We start from the raw sequence: 22,080 nt of genomic DNA on the forward strand, positions 1-22,080 counted from the left end.
TTGCACAACCAGAACAATAGTAGATCATTCTGGTGACATGTCATTGAACTTTGAAGTTAGACTGAATACCAGAGACTGTGCCTCAACTCCAGCAAAGCTCCTTTAGTTTTTTTCTTGATAGTTGTATTATGCAACAGTTTGTTGTGAAAGAGTCGTTTCAGAACTTGAAAGCCTGACTCGTGGACCGTGGGGCATGCAGAAGGCCTAATCCTGTTTGGGTCTGATTGAGGTGTTTCGATGAAAGAGTAAATTGACCCCCAACCACATTATCTACTGTGTTGCTTCGTCCGTTCCGCATCGTTCTTTTTACGCCCCGGCCTCCCTCTCACCTGAAAAAGAGCTAGTCTCCTGCTGTGAGTTGCATGTGTGGACAGCCAGATCAGAAGAGCAGTCTAACTGAAATTATCTAAATATTTTCTTCAGGAGTGCACATGTGAAAACAGCTCGGGTGTGTTAGTCCCACTTCAAGAAATTCGATTTGGTACGATTTCAGCCAGACTAATATGTTTACATGAAGTCCAGTCTTAGTCAGACTGACATGATGTATCAACTTTTTCCAACTGTGTGTAAACGTTCTGACTGTGAGCATTACGAACTGACACGTTTGTTTGTTTCTTTGCAGGCGAGCAGAGGAAACCGTCTGATTGTGGCGTCTTCTTCATACTGTGACGTGTGTCAGTCACATCAGACTGTGCCAGTAACTTCATTTTCCTACAACTTTGACCTGTTTCACCCGCTGACTGCAGTTCTGGATCAGTATGATGTGCATAAAGGGATTTCTGTGCAAACAGAGCTGTCTTTCTGCAGCTCTCAGAGTGAAACCAGAGAGAGACAGTTTACCTGCCGACTCTGAGTGACTTTGAATATTGGACCATGTGAACTATTGATCTCTGGAGAGGACTCACACATTGTTGCAGACACGAGAGCCTCTAATCGTCCTCGAGGCTCTTGTGGAGAAAGTTTCTCACTTCCCATGTAAATACCATAAAGGCAGATTTGTTCAGAACGGGGGGAATAGAGGGAGGATAAAGCAGATCTTTTATCTGAACAGAGTATTTGTTTGAATCCTGAGGAAAACACAGCACACACACACAGACACTCGGAGAATGCATCAATAAACATTTTTCAGTCTGCAGTAAAAGGTCGTTATCGAGCCTGAGGATCAGACTTACACTTCGGTTAGAATAAACCAGAAGTGATCAGCTTCTGAATATTTACGGAGTCTGCATACGGCTGTTTTTAGACTCCTAACTGGTGTACATACCTGTTACCAGTTTACAGTGTTGGTAGCAAAGAATGAAACAGTAATATATCTGGTAAATATAGAAAACAACATGTTATGGTTTGATTACAGTAGTAATAAAAGCTCACGTGATGGGATCTGTTCTCATGTATCTCCTGCTCTCTTCACTCCTCGTCTACATGTGCATCTACAGAACTCTGATTTACAGTGTTTCCAACAACATCTTCACCTCTTATCTGATATTAGTCAACTTATTGTATTGTTGAGCTGTCTTTGTGCACAAGCATGTTTTTCTACTTTTATTTACTCTCCCCTTGTTGTTGGAAATCGTTGCAGATGTTATTGTTATAAGAAACTACTGATGTGATAGTATTTAAAAGCTGATCTTTTTTTTTTAAAGGGGAATTGCTGAATTTCTATGTATTTAGGGACTTTCAACAAAAATGTACAGAAAGTTTTAATGCTCATATGGAAGCCTGGAAACTGGTTGTAGTGGCTGCAATCCAACCATCATTTTTCAAGAAAATGTGCGCAATGGTAATGAGTCCACTAAAAGACGTTGTTTTTGTCCCTGACAGGCTCAGATTGTTATTCTAAGTGGGTTTCCTGCAGAGGAAGACCTTTTTGTTCAAGAGAAAGAGGATTTTTTTTAAAGATTTATTTTTGGGCTTTTTATGCCTTTAGGAGGACTGCCTCCGCACATGGGGCGCACACTAACCACTGCGCCACCTGCACCCCAGCAGATTATTTTTTCACCACAAACAGCTGTTACATCACTCTTTTCAAAGTTGCTCAGCTAGTGCTTCCTTGATCAGTCAGTTTATTCACGATACGACATGACACAGTATTTTATACTTTATTTTCACCTTGGGATAATTTGTCCTGGACCCCAAGTGCTGCAAACATTCAGCGCCCTCCACAGTATAATCAATAAATAAAACCATGGAAACGAATACACACCACATGTAAACAGATCCAGGTAGCAGCAGACCAACAGCTTCTGTGTCCAGTGGGGTAAAATGACTGTTTTTGTCTTTTGAGTTTGGCTGCTTTGAATGAAAGAAAATGTCTGTTTCTGGTAAAAAAATAAAAAATAAAAATAATCATCTGCGTACACAGTAACTTTTAGTGGAAGCACTTTAATCAGTGCATTTATTCAGATTGGAAACTTTGCATCCATTACAGCCGGTGTACTGCAGGCTGCAGGCTGAAGCAGTCTAAAAGAGTAATTGTACCTTTAGCTCATTTAGGTCCAATAATATGTAACAATGGAGCGCCAGAGTTAAAAAAAAAAGTGTAATTTTCTGATCACATATCAGAATAATATAATATTGTAAACGGTGTACAAAGAAACAACATGAAGTGTAACATATTGGTCATGGCTGCACCTGCTTGGAAACATCATCCATAGACTTTTTTTCTTACTTTCATTTTTACTGAGCAGATGTGTTCAGGTGTTACTCTAACAAGTATTACAGAAGGAGGAAGTTGTTTGATGATTACTGGAGGTTTTAAAAAAAATATGTAAAATACTGTATTGCCTGAAAAAGAAAACACAAAAAAGAATCCTCTGTGACAGGTGTGTGTGTGTGTGTGTGTGTGTGTGTGTGTGTGTAGAATGTCCAAATAGACAGAAACATTTTCCTTTTTGTATGTCTGTTTATTGTTTTTCAATAAATACTCATTAAAGTGCAAATCATAACAGCAATATCATGCAGTGCATAACAAGAGAAGTCCAAACCCCAAACAGACAGACAAGAGACGAGGACAGTCAGCCGACACACACGCTAAAACACAACTTCATACACCTTTCTCTCATTCACACACGCACACACACACACACACACACTGTCACTCAGGGGTGTATAAGGTTACATTGATCATAAGAACCCCCACAGATTAACAGAGAGCTCAGATTCGCTGTGGAAACACTCACTTTGGTACGACACGGTTTGTTCAGGCCCTCCGGCATGTTTCCAGCCTCAAACACAGATCAGAGTTTACACACTAACATGCCACTGGTAGCTGCATACAGTTGTTATGTAACAGTACTACATCTGACAGTAAATACTGGATATATCAGGAGTTTTAAACACGACCTGTGACCTCTGAAGGACCACCGTATTGATCATTATTTCAGACTGTGGTCTCAGCAGCAGAATGAATGCATAATGTTTCAGGTGTGGCCGACACAGCTGAGTGTACAGAGGACAGACGTTTAAGACACAAAAACAGAAAAGTGGGGGTGTGCAGTTGCGTGTGGGGGGGGGGGGGGGGGCAGAGTTTCCCCCTGAATTTAAAGTTCATTCTGTGGTGTTTGTGGCGTCACACACAGAACACAACACATGTGATAATAAAGGGATAGAGCAGAGTTTCAGACAGAAGCCTTCACAATGATCACATAAGGCAGGACAGACTGAATCCATTCCAAACTGTGACAGCAGGTTATTGTAGGTCCAACAGATGATAACACAAAAGCTGGTTCGGACTGATGTGCTTAAATGGCCCAATTCTTCCAACAAAACGTTACCTAACGCTTTGGAGTCATGAAAGAATCTGCATGCTCATGTTTTATTTACTCTAACAGAGTCATCTGGTCCCCCCCCTCCTGATAGAAAGCTTTCCTGATGCAGGTCCATTGACTCACAACTCTTTGTATTCAATTTACATGACGTAGATTTGGTGTGCATTGGCGCCAACCGAAGGTCTCCAAGTGTAACTACACAGTCATAAGACACACAGTACTGTTGAAAAGCACAGGGGAGGTGTTGTTAGAGGTCAAAGAACTATGACGACTGACAAGGTTCAGTATTGTTTGCTAATATTTTGCCCAAATATGACTCTGTTGGCGACTACAGCCCGTTGTAGAGAAAACTATTGGCATTAAAAGGATTTATTTATTTGTATTCAAACCTGAGATTAATGTGGGTTAGATGTTTTTCTGCACCCGATAAAGCTGCTAAACATGAGACTACGATGACATTGATAATGATACAGCCTAAAGTTACGTCTCAAGCTGTTCTGAATAATCTCTGCTTCTTACTCGGTCACGCTCTCTTTTTCTCCTCTTAGCCTCAGTCATTGTATCAAACAGTAGAGACGGGCTAACTGGCTGCTCTTAGTTGAAGGCTGCTGTGTGAACTAGTGCTGTAAAGCTGTATGTACTTCTCACGAGATGAACTCGGCTCACTGCCAAAGTTACATCGTGCTATAAAGAGGCGACCGGAGATCTTTGTGGACATGAGAGAGACGCCATTCTCCCCGTTGAAAGTTATTGTTTTATTAGATCCACCTTAGAAACAACTATTCTAAGGAGGAAAAGTTACACATCGTAGCTCTATTAAACAGATAACAGAATGTGAAGCTTTTTATTCTTATAAGTTGTTTGTTCATGCTGCTTTTTAAGCCACAAATCCCCGTTTCGCTTTATGAATCTTTCAGGAGACCTGTGTACATCGACGGACACAGAATCACGCTCAAAACTTGCAGAGCACTGCAACAAGCCAAAAATATTCAACTAAATGAATCACAACTTCCAGATAGCTTTACAATCTTGGCACCAAGATATATAATTTAATAAAGTCTATTATTTTACAGGGTATGTACTTCGATAGAAAAGGTAATTTTGGGTAAATGTGCATCTTACACGGACCTAGAGCTTTGCCAGAAAAGCCCAGCAAACTTCCGAAAGGCTTCTGAAAAATCACTTTCAGCTCAACTGGCATGAATTAAAGGTGAACGTAATGAGAATACTGAACATATTTAATTTTGGCCATGTTGGGGTTTTCTTTTTGCAGCACCAGTCTAAAGTGGAGAACTAACTCCCCCTCCAGCTTCTGTGTTTCACTGAAAGAATGAAAAAAAGACAACAGTCCATCGCTCTGCTTTAAAACAGAGAGAACAGAACCCGGCAGCAGCAGCTTCCACTTCACATTCAGTCAGAAAAACTCATCAAAACTCACCAGCAGCCATGCACCACTCAGCTCTGGTTTGATGTGACAGGAGAGTGTAGAACATTTATAAAGTCATAGCACGACGTAGGAGCAGAGGCCGCTACAGTAACGTTTGTGTTTCTCACACAGACTGTGATGCAGAAAAGAGAAAATCTGAAAAACTGCCGGAGCAGAAAATGAGTTTTAAAGTGCAGACTGAACGCAGACAACAAGTTTCAAAACCCAGAGAATCACATCCTACCCTCTTCTCCACCGTCAAAGATCCCCCCCCCCCCGACAAACCAGAAACATAAAAAATCCTGTGACACACTCTGAGACACACAGCGGCTCACGCACACACTCTTCATAAACACCTGCACAAAACGACTGAGTCGCAGTCTTTAAGGCAACTGGAGGAAGGTTTCTGAGGCTTTAAGTGTCCTGCAGCAGATACACACCGTCCCACAGTTAACAAGAGCTGACACTGAATCTGCAGGTTGTTTTTAGGATTCAACTTTTGACTGTGTAGGTTGTGAAATATTAAAAGACTGAGTTAATTAAAGCTAGAGACTAATGTAACATCTTCAAGTTGCTTCCTTTGTCTAACTTTTCGTTTACCGTCATGAATGACTCAGAAAAGCACAAAGTTGTCACATTACAGAAGCAAGAACCATTTATAATTAACATTTGTGCTTAAAAATCCCTGAAACAATTTGTGGATCCTTAAAATCTTAGTGATTCATTTTCTTTTTGATGGATGAATCCATGAATTGTTTCAGCTCTATATGAAAGCGGCATCTCCTCTGTTCTCATATCGAGTGCATTACAAGTAAGCTAGTCCAAATAATCTATTCATGGATACTTTTCAATACCAGGAGTTTTAAATTTATACAATCGGTTAATTTTCTGATCGATCGAATAGCAATATAATGAAACTTTGAAAAAAAAACATCTATTTCATAAGATAGAGAGGAGTAAATCCATCAAACATTTCAGACAAACTCCTCTCTGTTAATGTTGTTTGCATTTGCCTGACATTTTTCATCATTAAAAATAAGAAATGACCCAATATCGAGGACTGGACTTCTATTTCTGTTGAAACAGGAATCATTATTTTTGTTGTTTGATTTTTCTTTTTCATTGATTGACTTGTCGAGTAGTTCGTTGTTCCATTCACTTCCTTCTTACTTTTACTTTAGGTTTGCTTGCTTGTATATCGAAATTTAAATATTAAATAAACAGGGTTTTAAGTGTTTACATGAGGCTCTAAACGATAATAAACATCCTCCAAATGTTAAAGGCTTATGGCGATAATAAAAAGGTTACTGCATATATAGCAGACTGAGAGCAGCTTCTTTACAGTTGCTTCAGTCTTTAATGAAGGAGTTGCATATCTCTGACTCGATGTTACTGATTTAATAAAACAACGTTAAGACGATATGTAAGGTATGCAGGGATGATGGGATATTTGTAAACACTCATGTGAGACGGTGTGTATTTCTGCTTCATCACTACAAACAGGACACAGTCTTTATCGTCTTGCATTCTCGATCTCCTTTATTCTTCTACTATCTATAAAAACTCAAATTAAACTCTGTTAATGCAGTGTTTAAATCATAAAATCACTGCAGTGCCTACAAAATCATCTCTGAAAAATAAATATGGCTCTGATCTCTAAGTAATAATCTTAATAGTGGTGTATAAAGTCTCTTTTTTTGGTATCTCTTTGTCAACCTCTTCAGCTACGTAACATGATTGTAATATAAATAGAATACACATGGATAACAAAAAGCTGTTTCTTTATAAACTATATAGAATATAAAACCTGAAATCAAATTGTACATGTTGACATTCCTTCAGATAAAGTTTGATAGTGAATAATAACTGACCTCTGATCTGAGGAAAACTCAGCAGGATTTCCCGTCGTTAAAGGAGCAGTGTGTAAGACTTAGTGACATCTAGTGGTGAGGTTTGTGATTGCAACTACGGCTGGGCACTATACAAATAAAGTCAGATTTTTGAAAACACATCTGGTGAGTGTTGACATGGCATTAAATCCTTTCAGGCTGATTTCTCTCTTTGTGTTTAATTTACTTCTCTGTCACTTAAAACGATATTCTCAGATGAGCCATTAGCGGAAGAAAATTAACAAAAACAAGGAGCAGCTTCTCTGTAGCCTGAGGAACACTGAGATACATTTGAACCACAGAGTCTCTTTGTTTTGGTCATAACAAAAAGAAAGTACCCAAAACATTGTGGCTATGACTTCTATGTTTGTTGTTTCAAAACAGGCATCAGTGTCGTTGAATCACATCTACATTATTTCTGTTCATAGAGTTTTTGACATCTTTGGATGATATTGCTCTTGGTACATATCTCGGGAATTTTTAACAAATAATCCAAGCCTAAAAAATAAAATAAATGTAGCTGTCAGGACTAACAGGGTTCTCAACTGATATGTTTCTTCAACTTTCAGGGGAGCCCGAGTTAAATAAAATAATGAATCCATTAATGCTAATTCTCCAATAAAATCTACTGATGGCCCGGCACTAGTAGCAACCAGATGATCACCACTCCCTTCACCTTTCACTTTCTAACCTGCAGACTCACTGCAGGCTCGCTCTTTGCCTGCAACATTACATTTCATCAAAGCAGAGTCTGTGGATGCTCTGCTGACAGAAAAATATTATATTTTCAGGTGATAAAATACAAATAAAAACATAATTATGAACCCATTTTATTCACTAAATCTTACACACTGACCTTTACATGTGACGTTTGGCGATGATACTTCAGCAGTGGTAACAGATTGAAGGTATTCGAGGGAGGAGTGACAGTGAACTTGACCTTTGCTGACTCCCACATGAATGTGAACTTTGAGCTCTAGCTTCTAACTTTTCTGGTTCCCAAATTTCAAGCCCCAGGATCAGTTTTCACAAGCTGCAGCCTGATGTGTAAACCCGAGGGACTGTGTCAAAACGAGGAAAAAGAACCTGTTGATCTGCCTCTGTGAGAAAGGCTTCTTCTCTGTGTCTCCGTTAATCTGAAGTGACAAGCGGTACTTTGACGTTTCTGTTCATCCCTCCAGTTCAATACGACCGAATCAGAGATGAAAAGAAGACAGAGAGAGGAAGTCATTCACAACATCTTCGCTCCTTCATTCCAGATCAGACAAAGGCTGAAACCCCCTCAGACATCAGGTTACAGTGAGGTCAGGAGTGTGTCAGCGAGCCAGTGTGGTGATCAGACTGGCACACATTTCAAAGAAGTCCATGGTGTGTGATCCCTGTCGCGGTGTGAGCTGAGGGGAGCTCCCAGACAGAGACCCGGGCAGGGAGGAGCTGAGTGTGGGCAGGTCCATCGCCGGGCTGGACGAGTCGATGCTCAGTCTGGGTCTGAGGAGGCCGGCTGTGGAGCCCGACCGCTGAGGAGTGGACGACCCCGATTTAAAGCCCACAGCCTCGATGATGTCATCTGAGGATCACAGTAGCAGAAGAGGATCTTTTAGATAAATTCGGACTGCTATGTTATTTATCATGAAATGGATGCTGTTTGTCAAGGCTTCAGCTCCATTCAATTCAAACCTTTATTTAACGACGAGAAAACTCAAAAGAGTAAAATACATTTTCCTGGCCAACAAAGGCAGAGGCACAAAAAAGTTCCTGATGAACAAAACAACAAAAATGAAGAAGAGCTAGCATCATATGTGACTGAGCATGCAGTGTTAAAGCACAACATGAAGTCTTGTTTATTTCTATGTGCCATTTGATGTTTATTTAGCTAAATACAAAATTAGCAATCAAGACAGAAGATAGGCAACTGAATATGCATAAGGGGGCTTTATGTGACTTACGAATGTTGATCTCTGGGAGAAATTGTAAAGGGGAATGGAGGTATTTTTAAACCCTAGGTCCCTTTTTCCATTTTTTGGGGGTCTTACGCCCTCACAGATCATAGGAGATGCTGATCAATCACAACAACAAAACGAAAAATCTGCTGAAAAAGAGCTGATCCAAACAGGAACATTAAGTAAACATGCTCTCATTTCAAGTTGTCACCAAAGATTCACTGCTGCGGGATGAAACAAGTGACTGACTGAACCAACTCCAACACTTTTTGTACCTATTATTCATCAATACTCAAAAATAAAGTGACAATTTAAATATTCTATAAGAATCCTCAAAGTATTCAAAGTCTACTCTGCCATCTACAATACTTAGCTGTTCAAACTCAGAAAAGCAGATTTCAGATTGACATATTTTATACAGACAAACTGAACTGCAGAGTTCTGGTCCCTGCACTGACTTAGAGTCCTGTATGTTGTTTCATATTACTAAGTGGATGATATTGTATCGAGGAATGTATTTGTCTTGCAGCAGAGCTGATGTAGGTTACTGACCATCGATGCTCTTGAAGTCGAGGAGGTAGGATCTGTTGTCCACCTGGTAAAGCTGCAGGCTCATTTTCACCAGGTTTCCTGTCACTGGATTCTTCCTCCGCACTCTCAGATGGTACGGGTTCACAACCTACAACACAGTATGACAAACAATTTATAATTTAGTAGACCTACAGTACTAATGCACTGTGAACATGTGAATATGAAGCATGTTCCTTGTCACCTTCCAGTCAAAGCTGAGCTGTCTCATGGCTCTGTACACCTCAGCCATGATGTCGTAGGGTCTGCTCTGACTCCTGATGCCCAGGTGCCACTTGGCCTTCTTCACAGCCAGCGGTTTGGGTCGGGTGGTGTTCAGAGCATCCAGAGGACAGCGAGACTTTGGGCTGTCGGCCAGGAGCGGGGGCATCCTCTCTGGGTGGGGTTTGACCCCGGGGGGCAGCGGCATGCCCTCTTCGATGAAGGAGCCCTGAGGAGGACTGGAGGCCAGGTAGAACTCGCTGGCCTGAGTCATGATGCGCCGATTGTCAATAATGAGGTGGTAGGCGACTGCTAGCTGATCCTGCACAGATAGGAGAGATTAAGGATATAGCTCTTACATGAGTCTAATGGATAGAGCAGGAAGAATGATCAAATGAAGCAATTAAAGAAGAGCAGACTAATTTAGCAGCAATTCAAATCCTTTAACTTTATCAACAAACTAAAAAAAGTCACTTTTCCACCTGAAGAACCAACAACTTTCTGACTGTGCATGCTATCATGTTGCCCAACTTTATATTTGGGATAGCCAAGCCAGCCCTCAAAAAACAATTTTACCATAATTATCCAGCCCTAAAAGGACCACAATCAAAATTCCTTACTTATCCTTACAGTGCACTCTTTTCTCTAGTTATACTCTCAGAGTTCTCCTGGGACAATTACGACCCCAACTATGTTTCCAAAAAACATACATTGAAATAAACATTCAAACTCTAAATTTGACATGCAAGCTCCATTCAACTTTCAGTGTTTTGCCCTTCAAACAAAGTGTCTTTTGTACCTGTGGATCCCCGCTGTAGAGACTGGACATGACCTCTGACTCTGTGCATTCAAACTTTTCACACACTTCTTTGACTGCCTCCTCGTCCAGGACTGTGGCATCATACGAGGGGTCCTCAGGAAATAGGTAGCCTGGCAGGTCCTGCTTGAACCACTCATCCTCCCTGACAGAGGAGAGAACAATCAGTCACCTCAAACTGCTGTCAAGTTTTTACTGTAAAATCTCTGTAGCGGTCATTTGACTCGTCAGATCAGGGTGAGCACCTGATGTCTTTGATGGTGGCCCTCTTCAAAGGGTCCACCTGCAGCATGAACATGAGCAGAGAGGCCACAGAGCGGTTCAGGTACTCAGGGATGTAGAAGACTCCTCCTCTGATCTTCTTAAACAGCGTGGGGACGTGTTCGTCATCGAAGGGCAGAGTGCCACACAGCAAAGCATACAGGATCACCCCACAGCTCCAGATGTCCACCTCTGGACCGGCATACAGCCTGACAGAGAGATGACAACATGGGACAATTAACACAAAAAAGCCCTTTTAAACATATCAACCCATAATAATAATAATAATAATAATAATAATAATAATAATAAAACATTGGTTTTATATAGCGCTTTTCTGAAAACTCAAAGACACTTTGACAAAAATATAAAACAATAAAACAAAACAAAAAACGACGCGGACATCACAATGAAGAAGTAATGTGGGGGGGGAGTTAGTGGTTGTAGGCAGAGATGAAGAGGTGAGTTTTGAGGGATTTCTTGAAGGAGGAGAGTGTGGGGGAGTCTCGGCTGTTATTTGGGAGAGAACATGAACATTTCTACAAAATTCTGGACAACTACTAAATGTTAAAAGACAGAAAGAGGTAATTAAACAACTTTGTTCAATGTAACAATCCCAACCTTGGAAAGGAAGTCATATTTCAATTTCAAAAAGTAAAGGTAGCCTGAGGCATAGTATGAAATATGTGTTAAGAAAAGAAGAACCTTTGTCAATAACGAGCACCTTAAGTCAGGCAGTTAGTCGCCTTTTTTTGAGTCTATATTCCTTTCACATCTTTTCTTAAAAGAAAGTGATACAAGTGAAAACATATGAGAACATTTCTGGACAATCTTACTACAACTCAGGTGTCTGTGGGCCTCAATGAAACCAACAGAGAGTGAGTGAAGTGAGTAACACTTCATTAGGTATTAGTTGAAGAGGCAAATAAGCATATGTTTCAAGCTACAGAGAAGAAGTCTGAATATAACAAAGAAACACGATATGGGAGAGAAAATGCCGCTTGTAAAACAAGAAGATATTGATGAAATTAAGAGAAGATGGTAAAATATAAGTTGAAGAAGACATTTAAAATGGGCTCTTAATATCGCAAAAACAAACAGGGCAACTCTTCTCTTCCCTCTATCTCGTGTAGATGGATTTCATTCAATGCCCTTCATGTAAATATATTATGATGGGTTGTGCAAAAGTCAGGGAATAAGCATGACACTATTTGTTTCTCGGCTAAGTAAGGATTGGTGATTAAATAGTTGTCCTCTGGGTCTAAATAATTATGATCATAAAGCATTGGTCAGACATGACAACTAAGAAACAAAAAGACACACCTTCCTGAGATGACCTCTGGAGCAGCGTAGTTCGGTGAGCCGCAGCTCGTACGTAGAAACTCTCCATCTGACATCATGTTAGACAGACCTGTCAATCAAAACACAGGGCATATAAACGCCTGTCAGTCTAAACTGACTAATAAGACAATGCTCTGTTATCATTACTGTTATTGATCCTGTAGTTCACGGGTTAAACTGAACATGGCCCTACACAGGGGGCGTTACACAGTGGACATCACTGATATCTTTATCCTCCTTTACCCTCCAAGTCTCTAATCTCTGAACACAAAGCTGGTCTAATTGGATGAGCTCCTCTGCCAAACGCTGAACACCAGACACTGCGTGATGTGCTGACCTTCTCTTTATCTTTTATCCATGTTCTCTTAACACCCCCCTCTCTTTGCTGCTCTCAGCCAAAACACTTCTCCCGCTGCTGCACCCCCACCAATCCTTCCTATCAGATGACTCCGGGTCTCAAGGCTTCCTGCCAGACATGATATGAGATCTGGCTGTTGCTGGGAGACCTCTCTCTCCACTCCTCACTCCCTGCTGTGCAGAGGGCCTTTGTGTGCTTTTGGAAATATTTCTCCGTTTCATGGTCCTATTGCATCAGACACAGTGTCTTTTTAAATGTGCCAAAACTGCTGAGAAGCTGTGCTCAATAAGGAAGTCATTCTCATTTAACAAGAAGGTTAACAGGTGTACATAGGGATTTTACGCTTCTCTACAGGTGTATGATTAGGTGTACAATTAAACTCTGTAAAAAGCAGAATTCCTCTTTAATCAGACTGTGACCTTTCTCTGGGATTCCACTCAGCTCTACCTCTTTCTTTCCTTTGAACACATTATCTCATGTTCACACTGCCTCTCTTTTTAATTTCCTTTTGTCCTCCCCTTCAGCTGTTTGGGCATCTTACCGAAGTCTGCGATTTTGGCGTTCTTGCTGGCGTCCAGCAGGACGTTCTCAGGTTTGAGGTCTCTGTGGACCACCATGTGTCTGTGGCAGTAGTCCACAGCTGAGATAATCTGCTGGAAGAGACGGCGAGCTTCTGTGTCCTCCACCTGGAAGACAAAACATAAAAGGACATGATTGGACTGTGCAGTTTTCCTCAGATGTAAATGTGTACAACACAGTTTTACAAGCTTATAATGCATGCCAGAAAACAAAGCTAGTGTCTTGTTAGCTCGTAAGGTTTCTTGAGCTCAGGGGCCAGCTGAAGTTCAAGAAGGATTATACTGGTAAGAAGAAATAAAGTGAGTCTCCAGACAGTCTACTCTGCACAGCTGTCAGTGTCTGCCTGCAACACTTAAAGTCACTGACAGCTCTCAGCTAGACTGGTGGAGCAGTGATGGGGTATGTGAAAAGTTTTCATGACTCAAATAGAGATCACATCACTTTGAAGTGTGCACAAAGGTTTAGCAGGAGAAAAGTCAATATTTTGGTGAGAAAAAAATACTCCAGTGTTAGGTTTGATTACAAGTTTTAAATGTGCCCAAAAGAGTGATTTAGAGTCAAAATGAATTCAGAAAAACACAAATGTGCCCACACCCTTTATCAAAAAAAATTATTCTGTATGAGTATTTGGGCCAGTTCTATCTGGTATATGTGTTTCTATGCTTGTATGCAGCAAAGAGATGCCTGACGCTATAATCTGTTTTCTAAGTCGGCATCTTTCCTCAATTCTGCTGAGCTCTGTGTGTAACAGCACTCATGGAAAACACCATGCCTTATAAACACCAGCTAAAAAACAGCATGAGATTGTTTCTTTGTGTTTTTTACCGACATAAGGTAGAGAACCAATGACGACCACACACACTGTGTTGCTGCCACTGTTTGCAAAGCCTGGAAAGACTTTTTAAAAGCCTGGTAAGGGGCGGCTGTGGCCCAGTAGTAGAATCTAGATCATTTCGGGAGTACTGCTCCAGAGATTCTCCCAACCTGGCTGTTCACATACTGTATGCTTCTCACAGCTGGAGACTGTCCCTGTTAGATGGGCGGGGGGTCTCCTGAGGTAAGATGTGATGTAAAAAAACTAGGCAGAAGTAGAGGACGAAGCAACAGAGTCTGTTACATGCGCTTTACTTTTTCGTCAGCAAGCCACTTTGTTCGAGCACTGTCAATCAATCAATACGTAATTGGCTCGAGTTGAATCCTCCGGAGTATATGCTGCTGCTTACTCACATCAGCTCGCTCGGACTTTCTGCGGAAGAAATACTAGGGGTCTGGCCGGAGAAACTCCGGGTGAAGCCTGCTCAAAAAATGTGGCTGTTTGCATTCACATATAGCCTAAAGCACCAAATCTCTGGAATTTTTCAGGAGATTTGTGGTGTATGTGTGAAAAGGGTTTAATTGTAATCGCGACGTAAGAATGTGCAATTAAATAACTACACAAAAGGCTACAATTTGCCATTAAAGTAAATGTGGGTGTAAACGTTACCTCTCTTCTGAATGTTTGGAGTCTGTTCAGTTATGGCCATCAGCTGCTCCGACAGTGTTTGTGTGCCCGCACAGCATGTTTGTATGGACACATGGTTATCAGTGTGGAAATGGTTGAGTGACCAACATGGATACAGACGAGCAGGAGCATGACGAGCAAGCCAACGCTGAACAGGTGGCAAAAAAAACCCATGACGTCTGCTATATGGAAATATTTTTGAATCAGGGTCAGTGGTTTTTAACAGAAAGAAGAAGTGCTGTGCAAATCTTCCAAATGTAAAGTCGTGATGTTGCATGGCAACGGGACCAATTTGTATCAACACCTCAGACTATGATTCATCTTATTTGTCGTCTCTTTCAAAGCCCACAGACACAAACAGCTGAGCAGTGCACTGCAGGAGGCTGATTTATTTACTTATGTCAAGTACCTCATAGAACTCCACTTCAAAAACACTGAAAAATTGTCTAACCTAGATCATTGCAAAATATGTTTTTAAAAGAAATTAATAGGCCATGCCTTTTAATTTAGGCATGGCCATAGGGTCAATAACCCTATGGCCAGTAAAGGTTTCAATAACTAAGTGAAAACATTGAACTTCCCCCTGAGGTTTTAAAATAGTACAAGAATAAAAAAAAAGAGTTTGTTAAGGAAAATGTTAAGGAGAGCGAAATACATGGAGTCGGAAAAGATGATTTCAGAGAATGTTTGATTTGTATTTTACTCAATTTAAATTTGAAAAGAAAAGAAAAATAATTCAGAAACATCTTGGGTGCAGACATTACTTTCCTTAATTGCTGAGCTGTTCATCAGCATGCAGTAGATTGATTTAAATATTGGTGATGTAGTAAAAGTGTGCACAGTGAAAATACTCTATATTTAATCTGGATCTTAGATCTGAACAAAGACTTTCTGATGACGAGTCAATAAAAAGATATAATGTCTTCTTACCCGTCCATGTTTGCAAATATAGTCAAACAGTTCCCCTCCTGACACGTACTCCATGACCATGAAGAAATCTGTAGGAGTGCTTATCACCTGGTACCTACGAAATCAAACATACAGTCACTGTGCATCATTGACACTATCACATACAGACATTTAAACATAGCTATAAACAGACCAATCATATATTTAAATCTCATCCTTTAATCTCTAAACCAAATGTTTTCACATTAAAGCCAACGCAGAATTTAAACACAGAAACAAACACACACAGCTGAGGCTGAGCGGTGATGTATGGCTGCTGAGAGCAGACATTACTCCCATAAAGGTCAGCTATATTATAATACAGGCTCAATCTCATGAATGGCTGCTCCTGAGAGATTCTGCACTTTATCAACATCTACTTCACTGCTGTCGAGCTGAGTTTAGCACAACACAGCCACAAAGAGAAACAAATAAAAACAAACTGTATTATGAGGTCTTTCTCTGTTTCACTTTATCTCTGAAATCTAAACAGTGAGAGCGCTTGAGGGAAATTTTGACACATTTGTTCTGATTCATTTAATTTTGTGCTGGTTAAAAATATATAAAATATATCACACAGATTCTGCTCTGCTCAGGCCCCTGCCACATCTTCAGCTGTTTTTTTACACTGCAGCCAGCCTGTGCATGATGTGCCTTAAATATATGTGTTAGTCAATGTATATATCGGAGACAGAGGGCTCCACTGACAGCAGTCCAGCTCAGGACCTGAGAGCTCACATATCTGCCATAGCTTACAGTGCACCAGAGGACCGACCCTAACCCTGGACTAAAAATAACACAGAGATTGTTGAGAGAGAGGGAGAGAGAGAGAGAGAGAGAGAGAGAGAGAGATGTGGACTGACATGAGAGAGAGAGACCAGGCTGACAGAAGGAACATAACAAGGTCAGAAAGGAAAACATGAGGTGCAGAGACACCTGGACGAGGACAAGGACTCGGTAATTAATCTGGACTGGAGATTTGAACAAACCAGAACCGATCTCCAGGCCTTTGTGTGCATGTGTGTGTGTGTGTGTGTTCTACCTCCTGGGAGCCTTGAGGGCATGCTCAGTACAGCTCAGCAGAAGTAAACAAACAGGATCCAGCAAAACATGCCACAACAAGACACAGCAAAAGGCCCACACCAAAACAGCCACTAGATTAACGCACTTATCTGTGTTGAAAGGAAGCAGTTGTTCTCTTCCCCTACTTACAGTTTGATGATGTGTGGGTGTCTGAACAGTTTGAGATTCTGAATCTCTCGTTTGATTTTCCCAACGACATCGAGGCTGCGGATCTTCTGTCTGTTTAGGATCTTTACTGCAACTTTATGGCCCGTCAGCTGATGTTCACCGACTAAAAAACAAAAGAACACAGACATGAAGCAAACACAGCGGCACACATGGTAAAATAACATTTAATCTTTATTCTCCCCCTCGGCCCTTCTACTTGGCCTTACCCTGTTAATTTTACACTCTGCTGCATCAAATCATGCAAAACATTTAAATTGCTTTGAATATGTTGGTTGAAGGAAGATGCAAAGTTATACTTCACTGGATCACTACAACAAGCAGACTAAATGTCATACATTATGTTAAAAGAGCTTTTTTTGAGCTAAGCTTGTGCGCTACAGTCCAGTTATATACAGTACACGTCCCCTGTATGAAGCTTCAAATTAAAAATGTGTAGAATATGTGGTATTTCATTTTCTTGGTGAAGAACTCAACCCCTACTCCTTCTTGTTCTAATCAGAAGATCCACTTCCGAGCCAAACTAATACCAATCTCATCATAACCCTTCGGCAATCATTGTCAGCCTCTGGGAATGGACGTGAATAAGGTTAGCGTCAACTAACTTCCAGGCGAGCCTTTATTTCCTGTGTGGCATTTACATCTGAAACATGAAGGCCATCAATTCTGTTGTCCCCAACTTTTTGAAGCAGCGGCCATTCAGTTGAGTCTAAGTTTAACGGTAGAATGTAAGCTATAATGCCTTTACTCGGGGTAAAAAAGAAACCAATTTCAAATGTTATTTACTTCGAATTAACAGGTCTTAAGTTTGCCAAAATAACAACACTAATGATGGAGATTTGTAGAATGTAAAAAGTCAAGTTTTGTCAGGTCCGTCCTCAGGAGGAGAGGGATGGGTTGATCATTTCTGATAGTCGGTAAATGTAAATATTGATTGGCTTTCACTACACAGCGTCAAACAGGTTTGATGCTCAAGTTTAAGTGTTTTCTCTTTAATGGATTGTTAGCTTCACTTTTATGCAGATATCTGTTTACAGAGGCAAATAAGTCATCATAAAACGCAAAAAATTTCCCCCATGGGGGATCAATAAAGTTTATCTTTATCTTTAAAAGTACTGTCGATGGGACCAGCGCCTGTTCGTTCAATGTCTAAACGGATTGTTTTACCTGCACACAACAAAGCCAATACATAATTGGTCAATACAGATCGGACTACAAATGCACTGAAAACCAGAACATCTGAAAATCCTAACCTGTGTGCAGATTTTACATTTCTATGTAGAATCTTAGGTTAAACTAAAACTTTGGAGAAAATTTGGATTTTGCATGAAGAAGAAGCTCTCAAACGCAAAGTTAGGTACAAGAAAATCTTGGAACCTGTGAATGATCATGTAATGATTTAGCCTTGATGAGTGATTGATGACTTTCGGGGCTTGAGATGTAGCCAGCAGTTAGCAATCCTTCTGGCCAAGACTTCCTTTTCCGTGTACTGTTATTGTTTATATTCCGACTATGAGAAGGAAACTGAGAAAGATATTTAATAGGTGGTTATTATTAGCTGCAGTTGATGTCTGCTGAAAGACATTAGTAACAGCAAAATCATCATTAGATGACTGCCAGTGGGTTCCAGGATTGCCTTATGACAATCTGGTTCGGCATCTGCACCTTATGACTTTCACACAGAATGTTTCCCTTTACAGCCATTTGGAAAACTAGCAGATAATTCTATTTGAACAAACAGAAGCCTGACAACTTCCAATACCATAACCCAGTCCCACTTCAACAGAGTTGGCATTTATTATGCCCTGACATTAGAGTGGAAATAAAACCTCAGAGATTGCAACACCAGATCCTGCTGATTAATAATGTGATGAAAGCTCTGACATTTAATGTGTCCTCTGAATGTTTACAGCAAACAGCTCCATTCCACGCCCTTAGTAGGAATAGTTTTTGCAATAGTGTATGAAGTTTGGTAGACATAAGTCAAGCCCTAACAAAAACACATTTGGAGCCACAAAACAAAACCAGACCATGTCCCTGTGAACACCTTGACTGCATAGACCAATCTTCAGCCAAACAAGTAGTTTATATTCCTACAACAATGAATAAAGCAACAGCCACATTTCAGGAGCTTCTGTTTTAGCCAGAGGTTATTCAGATAAATGCTAAAGGATGTCCAGGCCAAGATTTCCTGTTCCAATTGTGGTCATTGTTTAGTGTGACAGCAGACATGAGAATAAAGCTGGGATAGGCCAACAGTGTCTACAATCAGACTGTATGCTTCAATTTGTAGATATCTGCTGTAAAGATTCATAAAATGATAATCTTTTTCTCAATACACCTAAAGCCTGCTGACTGACACAACAGTTACCAACGAGGAGTAAAAGTTTTTTTTAAATTCTTGCCAGTGCTTCTACCACAACTGCCACCATCGCTCCCTATTGTTCACCTCTCCTCGGCTACATGCTCTTTGAAAAAGAGTTTCATTATTTTAATACCTCTGTGGAAAGAAATTAGAAACACTTGACATCAAACGTCCCAGAACAATGAATCAAACACACCCTTCTCACAGGCACCGTGTTTAGGAATGAAAGAAACACATTTTACTTGGGAGAGTTTGCAACAAACATGTACCTGCCAAAACCCCAGAGCCTCAGCTGCAGTGTGCAGCTCGCGCTCACGTAAACTGGCATTGATGAAAGGCAGCTGGGCTCCGTCCAGCACAGATCAAAACCCAGCAAGGATTTTTCAGAAGCAATTCAGAACTACGCAGAGCTAATTAAAAAAGAGAGACAATGTTGTTTAAGATTACATCATTTTCTTGCTGGTTTTGAATAAGGGATTTGGCAGGCAGCTTGCTCTGCCCTCTTTCCAGTAAAGCATACTGCCACTGAATCTTTTTAAATATGCAGTACCATAGTAACTGGTCACACAAAATATGCCCGAGCCAAAAAATACTGTCCTTTACCTACAGTTTTTCATTCTTAAGCAGATTTCTGTAAAGGTTGGTTATCTTATTATATTATAGGACAATTGCTGCTGCAGCACACAGCTGACAATAACTTTTGATATCATTATTATGTGATCACCATAGCTTTGGGGCAATGTCTGCTAGCCATGACTTTGAGAAAACTCCAACTCTCAGCTTCACTACAAATATGAGTTATGTAGAATTATTAGAATGAGTCAAATCTCTCTTTTAGTGTGGAACAAACCATTATCACTGTCAATATCTGACTGATACTAGGATGAGTGACATGATCTCTGTTTCTACCTGACCATGTTAGCCTGGGACTGTCTTGTGCAGGTGGGTTGACTGACACCCCCCCCCCCCCCCCCTCCTCCTCCTCCTCCTCCTCCTCCTCCTCCTCCTCCTCCATAAGCTAAGCTAACGCCCCTCAAACTGCGCACACAACAAACAGGCGGAGTTTAAGCTCACAAGGTCACACACAGTGTCTGAAAACTAGCCAAGAAAACTGAAAGAAAATCCAAGAAATCTCACTGTTTTAACTTTTTGCCTGAAAAGGATTGTCCCTGCTTGGTAAGCGCCTCACAAGCTAACAGTCACTAGCACAAGGACCCCATAGCAACGCGGTTACTAAACATATTGTCAACATGAAGCTGCACGGTGGTCTCATCCTGCGAGCTTACACACGGAGACCACATTTCACTCTTTAATGGTCATGTAATGTGACTGTGCAGCATCTTGTCACAGTCCTGCTCCAGGTAACGACACCTGTCATAGCTGCACACGGTAGAAGAATGTGACTTTGAAGCAGATTCTCAGAACACGTTTACACTTTAAAGTCTCCGCTTCCTCCGCAGCTAAAAGGTCAAGCTACGCTAACTGCGCACTGCCCGCCGGTAAGTTAACGGGGAGGCGGAACGGATAAACGGAGACTTCTTCACATTACTCCCCAACACGTTCACCTCAACACCGACGCAACAGTATCACTTAACTCTTCACTTTCCCGAAGGTTCCCACTCCGAGTGTGTCTCCGAGGATGTAATGGCCGATCTTTACTCGTCCTTCGTGTTTCTGTTGTTGCCGCTCTGCCATCTTCTCCGTTACCGACGGCTGGTTGCTCGCTCGGTGCGGTGGGCGTGCTGCCTGGCTGTGGGGGAGCGAGGAGGGGGGCGGGGCGCGTCACTGAGAGGAAGAGGGACCGTCCGGATTAAACAGAATTACGGTACTTTACAAGTGAGGCCACGCTGACTTCTAGACTACCGTAAGAGTATTTTAACCCTGGAAAAACAGCGTCCAATCTACCCTGGACGTCTGCCCAACAATGTTACGTTGAGTTACGCATCCCAGTCACCTGCTACCCTACTGTTCAAGAACTCTCGAAGAATAAAGGTATTACGAAGGGGCGGAGCTTAGAGTGGTATTATGAGACAAGTTGTCCTTTAAAGACCTGTGTGCCTTGGTATCATAATTCATAATGAACAGGTGTGTTTAGTTTGTTGAAGTGTAGCCTCTTCTTTTGCCACTTAAATCACTCTCACCCTGTTATTACATTTAAGACTTATTTTAAGTGTATTTTGCTGTGGGCAAAGCATGAACCTTTGAACAAAATCAAATGCAAACTGTTTGCTTTTGTGTAATGCATTTTAATTTTTTAGGAAGCTGCGTTGGTATAGCCTAAGCCTACTCTTGTTTTCGTCAGTAGGATATTCATTTTGTCTTACCACATGAAGTGTTACTTACAGTGGCCCTGAAGGTCAATTGCAAAAACTTTTCACTGAATGCAAAATAAAACCAAATCATTTAACTGAATGCAAAAACATCTTATGAAAGGGAAAAACATTTTATGGTACAAGAAATATTTCATTTCAAACATTTCATGAAACGTAAAACTGAAATAAAATGTTTTTCAGTTCATGAAAATCATTTGAGTATCATGACATATTTTTGCATTTCACAATGTATTTTGGCATTAAGTGATTTAATTAATGATAGCCTAATTGTGTTTTATAACTGTGTGAAATGTTTTTGCAGTTGGTCTTTAGGGCCACCGTAGTTGGAGGATGGTAAATGTTTTTTCTTGATGATGGTGCTGTACTGTGCTGTCTGCAATTGTTTTTAATTAAAAAAGGGAAATTATCCAATAATTGGTGCCGAGGACTTCTATTTTTTTGTTGGCATGGCATTGAATCAGGTATAAATATCTTTGGATTTTAAACAAGTGTTTTATTGACATTTTAAATTTCATTAT

At 40.8% G+C, this 22,080-nt stretch overlaps 2 protein-coding genes across 3 annotated transcripts in view; one reads left to right on the top strand and one right to left on the bottom strand.

Moving 5' to 3' along the window:
• The window catches only part of LOC109982603 (FYN-binding protein 1), a 16,340-nt gene extending 13,395 nt beyond the window's left edge, over window positions 1–2,945 (top strand). For both annotated transcript variants that reach the window (XM_065956029.1, XM_029276997.2), the window contains exon 20: window positions 623–2,945. The gene's annotated coding sequence lies outside the window, so the exon portion shown is untranslated. The remainder of the gene's footprint in view (window positions 1–622) is intronic.
• On the bottom strand, window positions 2,883–22,080 carry prkaa2 (protein kinase, AMP-activated, alpha 2 catalytic subunit). Its single transcript, XM_020631824.2, has 10 exons — window positions 20,825–22,080; window positions 16,829–16,970; window positions 15,599–15,692; window positions 13,130–13,274; window positions 12,213–12,300; window positions 10,874–11,098; window positions 10,611–10,773; window positions 9,795–10,133; window positions 9,575–9,701; window positions 2,883–8,649 (listed from the first exon to the last, which is right to left on the bottom strand). The coding sequence occupies exons 1-10, from the start codon at window positions 20,922–20,924 to the stop codon at window positions 8,399–8,401; spliced, it is 1,674 nt and encodes a 557-aa protein (XP_020487480.1). The 5' UTR covers window positions 20,925–22,080; the 3' UTR covers window positions 2,883–8,398.

The sequence above is a fragment of the Labrus bergylta genome, chromosome 6 (genome assembly GCF_963930695.1).
Source record: "Labrus bergylta chromosome 6, fLabBer1.1, whole genome shotgun sequence".
Taxonomy (NCBI): Eukaryota; Metazoa; Chordata; class Actinopteri; order Labriformes; family Labridae; genus Labrus; species Labrus bergylta.